The sequence below is a fragment of the Megascapheus bottae genome, chromosome 12 (genome assembly GCF_031878675.1).
Source record: "Megascapheus bottae isolate mThoBot1 chromosome 12, mThoBot2.hap1, whole genome shotgun sequence".
Classification (NCBI taxonomy): Eukaryota; Metazoa; Chordata; class Mammalia; order Rodentia; family Geomyidae; genus Megascapheus; species Megascapheus bottae.
The window spans coordinates 19290774-19304429 of NC_143520.1; the positions used below are offsets into that span (position 1 = coordinate 19290774).

Consider the following 13656-nt stretch of genomic DNA (forward strand, 5'->3'; position numbering starts at 1 on the left):
AGTACTAACATCCAAACAACATTACTGTATACAACATAGCTATACTTCAAAATCAATGAAGAAACAAAAACCTTCCAATATAAATACAAAGTAAAGCCTAATCACTAAACCATCTTGTAGAAAATACTTCAAAGTTTCTTACATACAATAAGGAAAGAAACATAATCACAAACCCAACAGTTCAGGAAAACAAATTTTATAAGAGGAATACATGAACATAGAAGAATTTGGAAAAAAAATCAAATATGTTAAACCCCACAGCACAGAAAACACCCAAAATGAAGATGGGAGAAAATAAAGAACACGTGAAACTTAAATCAACTGAGAAAACTAATGAATATTTTTGTAGGAATCAGAAAATACCTCTTGATAATAATCCTAAACATAAAACTGCAAATGATCGTAACTCTCCTGTTAAAAGGCGTCAACTGCCTCATGGTTTGAAATGATCTTCCTCCAGGTTTTTAAGTACTAAGGGCTAAACTCAGGGCTTTAACTGCCATGTGCTTCTGCCACTTAAGTCATGTTCCAGGTCCTTTTATATTGGTTAGTTACTAGGTAGGTTCTTATTTCTACCCAGGCTGACATAGGCTGCAGTCCTCCTCCATAGGCTTCCCCATGTCACTGTGGATGTCAAAGGTATGCACAGCTATTATGCCACCCTGGTAGTTGGGGTGACAGAAGCCCACATCTGCATACTGCCACTGGTTGAAATGGAGTCTCATGAACAATTTTGTTTGCACTTTTCAAACCACAATCCTCAGTCTCCTCATCCCATATAACTAGGATTACAGAATGAACCACTATATTCGGTGAAATAATTCCTTTTATCATAATGGAAAAAAGTTAGAAATCAAGAATTCTTTCTTTTCTTCTACACAGCTTAGCTATAGCATGTTGAAGTTCCTGCTACATCAGAAAAAAAAATCCTAGAGAAACTAGAAACTGTACAAACTGAAATTGAACGATATGCTTTGAAAGATCAACTAAAAGCACTGAAAAAAAACATATTGAAGACACTAGAAGATGGAAAGACTGAATTGGTAGGGGAATTATATAAATGGGCACACTACTAAAAATGATCAATGCCATCTTCATCAATATCCCATGAAATTCTTCACAGAACAACACAATAATATCATTCATACGGAAGGACACACACACATATTTGCACACACACACACACACATAGGAGGGAGAATGAGAAGAAAAAGAGAAGGAAAGAAGAAAAAAAGAGAGAGCACAGCTAAAGAAGAAAGAAAATTGGAAATGGAGCCATGGCTCAAGTGGTAGAGCTCTAGCCTTGAGAAAGCTCAAGGACAGTGCTCAGGCCCTCAGTTCCAGCCCCAGGACTGGCAAAATAAATAAATAAATAAAATATATTAAATAAAAGAAGTCATGACCAAAATGAGTAATGTTGAAGGTTCACAACTTCTGAGCCACAGTACTAAAAACTGGATGCACCCCCGCCACAGGAATGGGCTAGAAGATCTAGAAATCCACCCTCAACTTGCAGCCATATGATTTTCAGCAATTTCCAAATACATTGCCCAAAAGAAGACAGCATCTTTAACGAATAGTCCTGAGAAAACTGGATTCTGCATATGAAAGATTGAAACTAGTCTCCTATCATTCACACTGTTAAAGAATCAGTTCAAAATGGATCCAATAAGTTATTGAGAAACATAAATCTTTGAAACGATTAGAAGCAAACATAGAGGAAATGCAAATGAAAGAATAGACAATGACTTTCTGAACATAAGGAGTTCTTTCAATCAGAAATTAATAGCAAAATTTTTCCAAAGAGATTGCATCAAATTGAGAAAAAAGCGCAAATATCAACAAATTGGTAAATAACCAGCAGTTCTCAAAAGAAGTACAAATGGCATGCAAATACATGAAGAAATGAAAACCAGATCTACACTGAGATTGAATTTCATCCCAATCAGAATCATCAAGAGAATAAACAACACTGGTAGCAAGGATGCTAGATATTGTTCATGGAAATGCAAGCTTATTTAGCCATTATGGAAATCAATACAGAATTCCCACAAAATTACAAATAGAATTGTCCTACAATCCAATCATATCCTAATAGTATATACCCAAGTGAATCAGTAAACATGAAACATTGATGTTTCCACTCTCAAGTTCATTATGGCATTATTCTCAATAACTAAGTGTAGAAAGCAATGAAGTAACTATCAATGAATGAATGGATGATTAAAATATGTTGCATAGGTACAATAGATTATAATTTAGCAATGAAGAAATATAAAATTATGTCATTTGAAAGAAAATGAATAGAATTGTAGATCACAATGTGAACTGAAATAGGCTAGGGTCAGGAAGAGAAATATCTCATGTTTTCTGTCATATGTCTAATTTAAATTAAAAAACGAAAGGCATGAGGCAGGCATGGGCCAGGAGTTTGGCCTAGTGGTAGAGAGCTTGCCTACCATGCATGAAGACCTAGATTCGATTCCTCAGTACAACACACATAGAAAAAGCTGGAAGTGGTGCTGTGGCTCAAGTAGTAGAACGCTAGCCTTGAGAAATCCCAAGGACAGTGCTCAGGCCCTGAATTCAAGCCCCAGAACTGGCAAAAAAAAAAAAAAAGGCATGGTCTTTGTAACTGGAGGGAAATGGAATCTCAGTGTTGTTTTGATTCGCATTTCCTTTATGACCATTATCATGAAAACAAATGATAACTAATGCTGGTGAGATGCAGCCAAAAGGGAACCCTAATACACTGTTAATGGTAATATAAACTCGTTCAACCACTCTGGAAAGAAGTGTGGACATTTCTAAAAAAATTAACCTTAGAACTACTCTGCAATCCAGCAACTTTACTCCTAGGCATTTACCCAAAAGATGACAAACAAGGAAATTTACCCAAAAGATGACAAACAAGGAAATAGTAAAGCTACAAACACAATCCTGTTCATTACAGCACTATTCACCATGGCCTAGGTATGAAATCAGCCTAGATGCTCCTCAGCACGGTGGACAAATGGATCAAGAAAAATGTGTCATATATACACAATGGAATTTTACTCATCCATTAAAAATAATAACGTTATGCCATTTGTAATGAAATGGAAAGAGTTGGAAAGAATTTTGTCAAGTAAAGAAAGTCAGCCTCAGATACACAAAGAATGTATGTTTTCTCTTATATATTATAGCTACATTTAGCTTGTAAAGTTAAAGGTAAATATCTTGGGTGGTGTGCAACTGTGTACAGAAGTTCAAGAAAGTACTCAAATAGTGTAATTTCTTAGAAAGTCAAAATTGAGAAAAATAAAACACCATGAAGTGAAGTGAAAAGGATGGGGTCAAGGAGACATAGGGACGGACAAATGAAGAGGAATAGAGGGAAGAATGCAGTCAAGAACCCAACTTATAACCAAAAATATTAAGAAGAGTGAGGAAAGGGATGAGTAGAGGAGAGATTGGCAAGAAAATTCAGAGAGTTACCATTGATCAAGCTTTATCATTTTCATAAACTGTTATGTTAAATGGTGTCTCCTTTGTACAAATATTTAAAGATAATTTTAAAAAAGAGAAAAAAAGGGTGTGGGCTATAGGTATGGCTCAAGTGCAAGGCTCTGAGTTCAAAGCCCAGTACTGCAAAATGAAAATTAAAATAATTAAAAGTTAAAAATTCTAAAGATTTGTGTGTAGAAAAGGGACTACTTAGGAGGAGAGTATCCAGTAGGACAAGGGTTGTGGACAAAAAAGGTGATTGGGGTGAATATGACCAATGTACATTATGCTTATGTGTGTAAGAGTATCATAATAAAAAACCTGTTCTTTTATATAACTTGTGCTAAAAAATTTTAAGCTTTATCGATCTCCCTGCACAGCATGGTAACTGCATTTCCATAACAAATTGTGGAAAATGCAAAGCAAATTCACATTGTTCTCACTATAAAAAATAACTATGAGGTAATGCATGTATGAATTAGCAAGGTTTATTCTACAATGCAATTATACTTCAAAACATCATGTTACCTACAGTAATTCATGTACTTTATAATGACCTCTTCATAATGTCACCTTAATAACACTATGCTTATGTTATTATATTCTGTTACGAAATAATGAACACACTTTAGTCTCAGATGTCTGAAAACCTGGAAACCAAACTGTAGTGCTAATATAAATCTGTGTAGTAAAAATTAAGAGGCTTTGCTCTTTACTTGCATGTCTTCGAAGTATTAAATATTTTTCAAAAATATATCTAAGGATTAAAAGAACAATTTCTTTATTGTAAAATTCCCTGTTCATATTTATAGGATTATATTTAATGTGATGAAAGGAATTCTTTCATCTATTATATCTCTGAAACAATGATTAATTTAAAATGTTACAAACACACACACACACACACACACACACGCACAAATATCCATTTCTCATTCACAAAGATTATGGCAAAGTTTATTTTAAAGAACAAATACCCCACATACTGTACTATGCCTTTGACAGAAAGAATAGTGCTAAATAAAACATGGCATGTAAGGAACTGTTAAGAGAGATTAACAGGGCTGGGAGCATGACTTAGTGTAGAGATATTGCCTAGCATGCACAAAGTCCTGGGTTCGATTCCTTGGTACTACATACACAGAAAAAGCTGGAAGTGGTGCTGTGGTTCAAGCAGTAGAGTGCTAGACCTGAGCAAAAAGTGTCTAAGGACAGTGCTCAGGCCCTGAGTTCAAGTGCCAGTACTGGAAAAAAAAATAAATTGAAAAATAAAGCAAGGAAAAAAAAAAGAAAGAAAATAGATTAACAATGATAGGTTCTTGCTCTAAAATCTGACTGGCTGAAAACTGACATCATTAACTGACATTAATGATGTTAAATGTACTTGTAGGATTCCCAAACTATGAAACTATAAACTCACAGGATTTCTTAAACACACTTACACAAGAGAATGTATGTCACTACACTTGTTCAAACACATACCTCTAGGTATTTGCAAATGTTGTAATAAACAAAATCAGATATCAAAATTTATTTTTGATTGTGTAATTTTATACTGTAATAGTAGAGAATAAACAGCTTCCAAGTTACTTCTCATTTCAAATAAAATATCAAGAACAAGTATTATTATTTAAAGGAATGAACTTGAATTAGAAATGGAATATGTCAAAAATGAAGAAACATGAAACATGATAAGTAACTCAAATGAGAATTAATTTTAGGAATAAAAGTGAATTCCATTATTTTTATTTATTTATTTATTTATTCATAATTGTAAAGGTGATGTATGGAGGGGTTATAGTTACATACATAAAGTAACCTGTTCATTTCTTTTTTCCCATATATTTTTTGTTGTAATTAATAGAAGGGTTACATTATATTCACCAGATAGAAGGTGCATTACTTCACAAACATTGATACCCTTTCTCATGTCCTGTTGTGAGTTCCGTTACTAAAAATTTGTTTTGTCTTTTTCTTATTTGTAGTGTATCCATGGAAAAATAGTTTATTATAAAAATGTGACTAGGTATTAAAGATAACTCAATGGGATACTGGAATTCAGCTGTTTTTCCCTGAAGTGTTCAATATTAGGCTGTCTCAATTTTCATTTTCAAATAACCAGCATGTTTGGCAGGAGACATATACTGTCCCAAATGAATGCTTACATAAGTCCCTTTTAATTTAAGTTGACTTTCTATGTTTTTTCCTGACAACAGTATCCTTTCATACATATATATGTATATTTATATACACATACATATATATTAAGAGGCAAGTAGAAGAAATAATTTTGAGGTATTAAGGCATTTTAACCTTTGTTATCTCATACACTAGATTAACATGGGAGAACAAGAATAAAAGCTAGTTAGCTTCAAAAATTGTGCTTTACTGAGAACCCTAAGATTGACTAATTATAAAGATTCAATATCCTTCACTACATTTTACCACCCAGACCAGAAAAAGGCTTAGTAAGAACATTTTGCCAATGGAAGGAAACTGGAGTGTGGGAAACTCACAGTGCACAAAATACAGATGAAAAACCTGGAATAATAACAGTGGGAATGAGAAGAGGACAGAAGAAATACTACCTAGTTAGACTTAAAGGATTTACAGATTGAGCCATGCCTAAAACTAGGAAGAGCAATCAATCAATCAATCAATCAATATTTTAAAAAGAAAAAAACTAGGAAGAGCACAAAATCTCATAAAATTGTGTTCTTCGTGAAAGGAATGATATTAATCAATGTATTGTACTAATAAACTGACACACTGAATTGTAACCAATCACTTTGTATAGCTGTGTGTGTGTGTGTGTGTGTGTGTGTGTGTGTGTGTGTGTGTGTGTGTGTCCTGGAGCTTGAACTTGGGGCCTGGGCACTGACTCTGAACTTATTTGGTAAAGGCTAGAACTCTACCAATTGAGCCATAGCTCAGCCTCTTGAGTAGCAAAGGTTTCAGGCATCGACCAGCAGCACCTGGCTCTACAACTGCTTAAGGATAATAAAAAATAATATAATTTGGAAAAAGAAAAGAAGAAATAAAATGATGCAGATTATATATATAGAACACAGATTTAGAGGTCAAGAAATTATACATTCACCATGTATAATAGATTTGAATTAATTAATGTATTACACCAAGCTGTTGTTATCCAGCAGGTGATCATTTTCTACTAAATATATACCACCTGAGATTTCATAGATATTTTTAACCACCTGGCATTTCTACAAACTGTACTTTGAATTTTAAATTACCCCAGTAAATTTATTAGCTAAGAATATACACATAAACTCTGAGAAACAAAAATTGTCAAATTTAGAATCTTAATGAAGAGTTTATATTTATGAAATCTGTTTGTCTACAATAGCAACTTCTAACTGCATTTCATTTGAAACATTGGTTTTTGTAGTATCTACATCACTAAAGAAGCTCTTGAAAGGAATTCTGTTACTTTCTTTTAATTAAACAGAGCAGCTACACTACCCTCCTCCTTAGGGCTACTACCTTTGTCACTTGCATGCATCTACTTACTCATTTTACATTACACAGTCACTTGATTTTTCCTAAATGGTCACCTCCTTCATATAACCTCTAGGTAACCAACCCACAACCACTATTAAATCTGTGTGTACATATAACATTTGCAAATATAGCAATTTACCTACTTACTATGGAATAGAAACTGGAAGAATAGCAGAAAAGCACTATGAAGCACTGTTTTCTCAACTAGCAAAGAATATTGAAATCCTAAATTTAATATTGTCTTTGTACTTTACGATGAATTTCAATTCCCAATGACTGAGCCACCTATGGCTGGTGGTTCATGGGGTTAAAACACCTACTATAGCTAAACAAGAGTAAAAAGTTGGGCCCATCCAATTGTGTTGTGTTCATCAGAAATCACTTTTAATAAGCATTGTATCTGACACTTATATTCTCTGCTCCTTCTCAGTAAAGGAAAATATATTTAATAGATGTAGCTATGAAAATTAAAATTACTTTAGTAAATTATATTTTTGGACTACATAACCTCAAAAAGCACCATTCAGTATTTCAGGAGAATCATTTGTGATATAATTTCACTATACTTACTTGTTAACTGCTAACTTTAAATTGTCTGCTGTGGATATTAACAACAATGTTTAAATACATGATAATTCTTCTATGGAATAGAGTAATTTTCTAGATTAACTTCTTGCTTCGTTAAGTTTCCTGTTGTGTGTCTGAGCAGTAGAATAGCTTGTCATAGCACAAAACAATAGAAATAGTTGCTACTGAAAAAATACAAAGACATTTCAAAGGGAAATCATCCATAACTAAAATTTTCATGTTTTTGCTCCCTTCCGTTTATGTGTATGGATAGTACATCACATACCTAAGCTCATCAAATTAACCTGACCTTCTTGAAGCTGAGTATTTTCAGCATCAAGAAAAATGTCATGAGATGAGTAGACAGTACATTAAGAACAACAATAACAAAGATAAATCTCTTGTTTCCATATCCTGGAGTTCATTTCAATTGGCCTCATCCTATATGGCCATATGCACATAGCTTTAAGCTATTGTGATCCTCTGCTAGGAGAATCCTAGATGTATTCTAATTATTACAAATGAAGGAAACCATGGAGCCTATGTTTCTTTGATCTGGCTTATTTCACTCAATATGATTTTGTCTAAGTCGGGGATGTGGCCAGAAGGAAACACTATTACACTATTGGTGGGAGTGTAAACTTTTTCAGTCACTCTGGAAAGCAGTATGGCAGTTCCTCAAAAGACTAAACAAAGAGCTCCCTTATGATGCAGCAATCCTACACCTGGGCGTTTACCCAAATGTCCATAAGCAAGGACATTCTAAAGCTACTAACACAATCACGTTTATTACAGCATCATTTACCACAGCTAAGATGTAAAACCAACTCAAATGCCCCTCAGTACATGAATGGCTCAAGAAGATGGGGTGTCTATACATAATGGAATTCTATGCTGCCATCAAAAAGAATGACATTGCGCCATTTGTAAGCAGATATACAATTATCATAACTAAAGATAAGACTGAAGCTAATGAATCATTAAATATAATAAATATGGTTGTATTACAATATTATTCCACTTCTGGGACTTGAGTTCTGGACCTGGACTGTCCCTGAGCTTCTTTTGTTCAAGGCTAGTGTTAGACAACTTGAGCCATAGAACCACTCCTAGATTTTTTTTTATTAAATAAGGCGCAGCTTTTTATTTTTATTTTTATTTAGTTATTTTTTTTTGCCAGTCCTGGGCTTGAGCTCAGGGCCTGAGCACTGTCCTTGGACTTTCTCAAGGCTAGAGCTCTACCACTTGAGCCTCAGCACCACTTCCAGCTTTTTTTCTATGTATGTGGTACCAAGGAATCGAACCCAGCTCTTCACGCATGCTAGGCAAGCACTTTAACCACTAGACCAAACTCCCAGCCCAACACTCCTAGATTTTTTCAATAATTTATTTGATGTAAGAGTCTCATGGACTTTTGTGTCTGGGCTGTCCTCAAACCATGATCCTCAAGATTTCTGCTTCCTGAGTAGCTAGAATTATAGGTGTCAGTCACCAGCACCAGGCTATATTACCATTTTCAAAGTGAAAAATTTCCTAGATCAAATGATCAGAAGATTTTTTTTCTGATGGTACTTAAGAAAATCTAGGTTTCACCTTTCCGTTATATGACCTTATATACCTTTTATATCTCTGTCAAAAATTGTCTGGATAAAAACATTAAAATGAGGGCCAGGCTCAGCAGTGTGGTACACCCCAATAATGCAAGTACTCTTGAAGCTAGTCAGGAGGATCACGAGTTCAAGTCAAGCCTCAGCTAAATAATAAGATTCTATGTTAAAAAATAAACCCACAAAATATATCAGATAACAAGGTGAAATATTGTAGCAATATGAGATAACCAAGGAACAGCAAAAGAGATGAGAGATAACATAGTACATTAAGAACATTCACAAATAATAAAAAATAAAAAAACACACAAGACTGCATTAAACTGCAGAGCTTCTGTATGGCAAAGGACATAGCTAGCAAACTAAATAGAAAGCCAACAGTGTGGGAGAAGATCTTCACTAACTATACAACAGACAAAGGCCTCATATCTAAAATATATCAACAGCTCAAAAAATTGAATCACTCGATAACTAATCTCCAAAAAAAACAACCATCCCATAAAAAGATGGACCAAAGACTTCAAGACAGTCTTCTCTGAAGAAGAAATAAGAATGGTCTATAGGCACATGAAGAAATGCTCAACATCTCTGGCCATAAAAGAAGTGCAAATCAAAATAACTCTCAGATTCCAACTCACCCCAGATAGAATGGCTATAATCAAGAAATCTACTAACAACAGATGCTGGTGGGGATGTGGCCATGAAGGATTGCTACTAAATTGTTGATGGGAATGTAAACTCTTTCAACCACTTTGGAAAGCAGTATGGCATTTCCTCAAAAGACTAAACAATGGAGCTCCCTATGACTCAGAAATTCCACTCTTTGGCATTTAACCAATCATCCAGAATCAAGGACATACTAAAACCACTAGCACAATGATATTCATTGCAGCACTATTTACCACAGCGAAAATATGGAACCAACGTAAATTTCCCTCAATTGATGATTGGATCAACAAGATGAGGTGTTTATTCACAATGTAATTCTATGCTGCCATCCAAAAGGACAACATAGCCCCATTTGTAAGGAAATGGAAAGACAGAAAAAAAATCATATTAAGTAAAGTAAGTCATTTACAAAGGAACTTAGGCTCAATGGATTCCCTCATTTATCATAATTAGTATAGGCCTTGGACTCTCCTATCAGAGGTTTACAATAGGGCAATATCTAGGTACGTAAGGCCATATAGTATGAGGCCTCCAAGACATATAAGAGCCATATAAGGTGTGACTGTTGTTCTTAATGTACTATGTTATTTCTCATCTCTTTAGTTGTCCCTTGGTTATCTCATATTGCTACAGTATCTTACCTTGTTATCTAATATATTGCATATATGTTTATTTGTTTATTTGAAATAGGATAGGGAAGGGGGAAACAAGTTGAGGAGAAAGGGTGGGGGAGGGAAATGAGGACAAAAACATGAGAAGGGGTAGGAATGTTTGTTAAGTAATGCACCTTCTGGTGAATATAATGTAACCCTTCTATTAATTACAATAAAAAGTAAATAAAAATAAACCCACAAAATTTAAATAACTAAAACATAAATAAATAAAATTAATCAATACTGTGTGCACATTAAATTGTGACCTAACATGAAGCTGTGATAAATTGAAACATTGACAGCTATCATATTGTATGGATTCAACAATTATTGGCTTACTGGCATAGCAGGCTCTCCCACCTAACCGTCACCAATACAACACCATTTACTTTTCCACATTATCTTTTGCAGTTGTCTATGTTGTCACAAACTTCATATTTCTCTTTGAAATATCTTTGGAATGAAAAGCGTTGTCTTACCTTCTAAATCTTCTTTCTCAAAGTGTGTTTTGAGAATAGAACGAGTTCCACCTCTGTCCACAACTGCTTCTTCATCATTTCTCTGTAGAAGGTAGAGGGGAAAAAAGATTAACTAAAATACATACGTTCTCTTAATTTCAAAAGGTAACTCAATTTAATCTCATGTTTAGAGTTTATCAGCACACAAGTAGTTTTTTATTGGTCGTAACGTGTTCGTTTAGAAAGGAAGCTAAAATAACTTTGGTTGTGTATTCAGAGAATGGATATCACTTGACTATTCAGACATTGACAGCATTCAAACATTCCTCCTGATATCATTTGTTAGTGAAATTTTTTAAATTGTATAAAGCAGAAAACAAATGGCTATCCTGTTAATTTAGTAACAGGTATCTTTTTCTCCAATAAAAATTTTAAAAAATTTTTGAATTATACAAAGGAAATATGAAAAATTTGATATTAACATCACTAGTACTATGACAAAGTGAAATAATTCCACTAACATTAAAAATTAAAAATTGAAACATGAGAAGAAGTATCAATGTGTGAGAAGCAATGCACCTGATGAATGTAACTGTAACCCCTCTATACATTATCCTGACAAAAATAAATTTCAAAAAGATTTAGAGCCTACCCAGATGCCCCTCAGTAGATGAATGGATCAAGAAGATACGGTATTTATACACAATGGAATTCTAAGCTGCCATCAGAAAGAATGACATTGCCCCATTAGTAAGGAAAATCATATTAAGTGAAGTAAGCCATACCCAAAGGAACATAGGCTCAATGGTTTCTCTCATTTGTAATAATTAGTACAAACCTATGATTCTCCTAGCAGAGGATTACAATAGCTCAAACCCTCGATACATAAGGCCATGTAGGATGAGGTTAAATTAATGGACCTCCAGGTCATGGAAACAAGAGTTTAATTATGAGTGATTATTATTCTTAATGTACTATGTTTTTTTCTCTTCTTTTTGTTGTCCTTTGGTTAATCTCATATTGTTACAGTATCTGAATTTGTTATCTGGTATATTATACATATGTTTATGTGTTTATTTGAAATAGGAAAGGGAAGGGGGAGAAAACCTGAGGGGAGTGGGTGGGGGGAGGAAAACAGAGACAAAACATGAAAAGCTGTATCAATGTGTGAAAAGTAATGCACCTTCTATCTGGAAAATATAACTATAACTGCTCTATACATTAAAATTTTTTGAAATAGAATAGCAATATTAATTACTTTGCTTTGGTACATTCATCTTATTCTAACTAGATTGTTAAATATGATCAAATACATTAAACCGTCACTTAATTTCCATATAGTTTAGTCAATTTAGAATGATTTAGAATGATTTTTTTTTGGCCAGTCTTGGGCTTGCGCCCAGGGCCTGAGCACTATCCTTGGGCTTTCTGGAGGCTAGAGCTCTACCACTTGAGCCTCAGCACCACTTTCGACTTTTTTCTATGTATGTGGTACCGAGCAATTGAAACTGGGTCTTCGTGCATGCTAGGCAAGCACTCTACCATTAGGCCAAACTCCTGGCCCAGATACTGTAGATTCTTAACATTGTACACATGCTCAAAAGAATGTAGTCATTTTTTAATTTGTTCTCAGAAAATATGAAAGTTTTTAGTGTACTTAATTTGACCCTGCAAGATAGACAAAATACCAAACAATGGATGATGTAAAATATAAGCTATTTTCAAATTTTACCTGATTGTGACTTTTTTTTGTGAAACTCACTTTAAAAGTAAACACTAAGTATAGCAGAAAATATTAAAGATATACTATTTGTATGTCTACTCTATCTACTATATAACTACTAAGAAAGAAGCAAAACCTAAGAGCTGAGGCTCATGGCTGTTATCCTAGGTACTCAGGAAGCTGAGATCTAAGGATCACATTTTGAAGCCAGCCCAGTTAGAAAAGTCCCTACAATTAACCACTCAAAAATCAGAAGTGGAGCTGTAGCTCAAGTAGCAGAGTGCTAGCTTTGAACAAAAGAGCTCATAGATATCACCCAGGCCCTGCAATCAAGCCCTACAACTAACAAAAGAAAAAAGAAAGAAAAGAAAGAAGAAAAAAATCTTTACTGAAAAGCCCCCCAAAAATGTGCTGAAAGAAAATGAATACAATCTTCTATTGACCAACTCCTCTGAAACATCTGATGTTGGAGACATGAGTTGGTTGTGTCATAAATATGTAGTGCTAATACTCAAAGAAGGAAAAAATTAGAAATCACTGTGCATTTAAAATTATGGTCAAACATGATCCTGTATTTAAAGAATCCTATAGACTTCACTCCCAAGCTCCTTGAGCTGATTCAAAACTTTGAAAGGGTAGCAGGGTATAAAATTAACCCTCAAAAATCAACTGCCTTCCTCTACGCCAACAGCAAGAGGAATGAGGCAACAATCAGGAAAGCAACTCCTTTTGCAATAGCCTCAAAGAAAATAAAGTACCTAGGAATTAGCTTAACTAAGAATGTAAAGGACCTTTTTGATGAAAACTTTAAAACCCTGAAAAAGGAAATTAAAGCAGAACTGAGGAAATGGAAAAACCTCCCATGCTCCTAGATTGGAAGAATCAATATCGTGAAAATGACAATCTTGCCAAGGCCTATCTACAAATTCAATGCAATACCCATCAATATCCCAATGTCATTCTTTAAAGAA

The 13656-nt window shown here is 34.3% G+C and overlaps 1 protein-coding gene across 7 annotated transcripts in view; it reads right to left on the reverse strand.

Annotated features, from left to right (window-relative positions):
• Nucleotides 1–13656, reverse strand: part of Slc4a10 (solute carrier family 4 member 10) — a 260215-nt gene that overhangs the window by 145114 nt on the left and 101445 nt on the right. For all 7 annotated transcript variants that reach the window (XR_016537258.1, XM_090342743.1, XM_090342746.1 and 4 more), the window contains exon 2: nucleotides 10984–11065. Coding sequence is in view for 6 of the 7 variants with exons in the window: in XM_090342743.1 (XP_090198869.1) it covers nucleotides 10984–11065 (82 nt within the window). In the remaining variant the exon portion in view is untranslated. The remainder of the gene's footprint in view (nucleotides 1–10983; nucleotides 11066–13656) is intronic.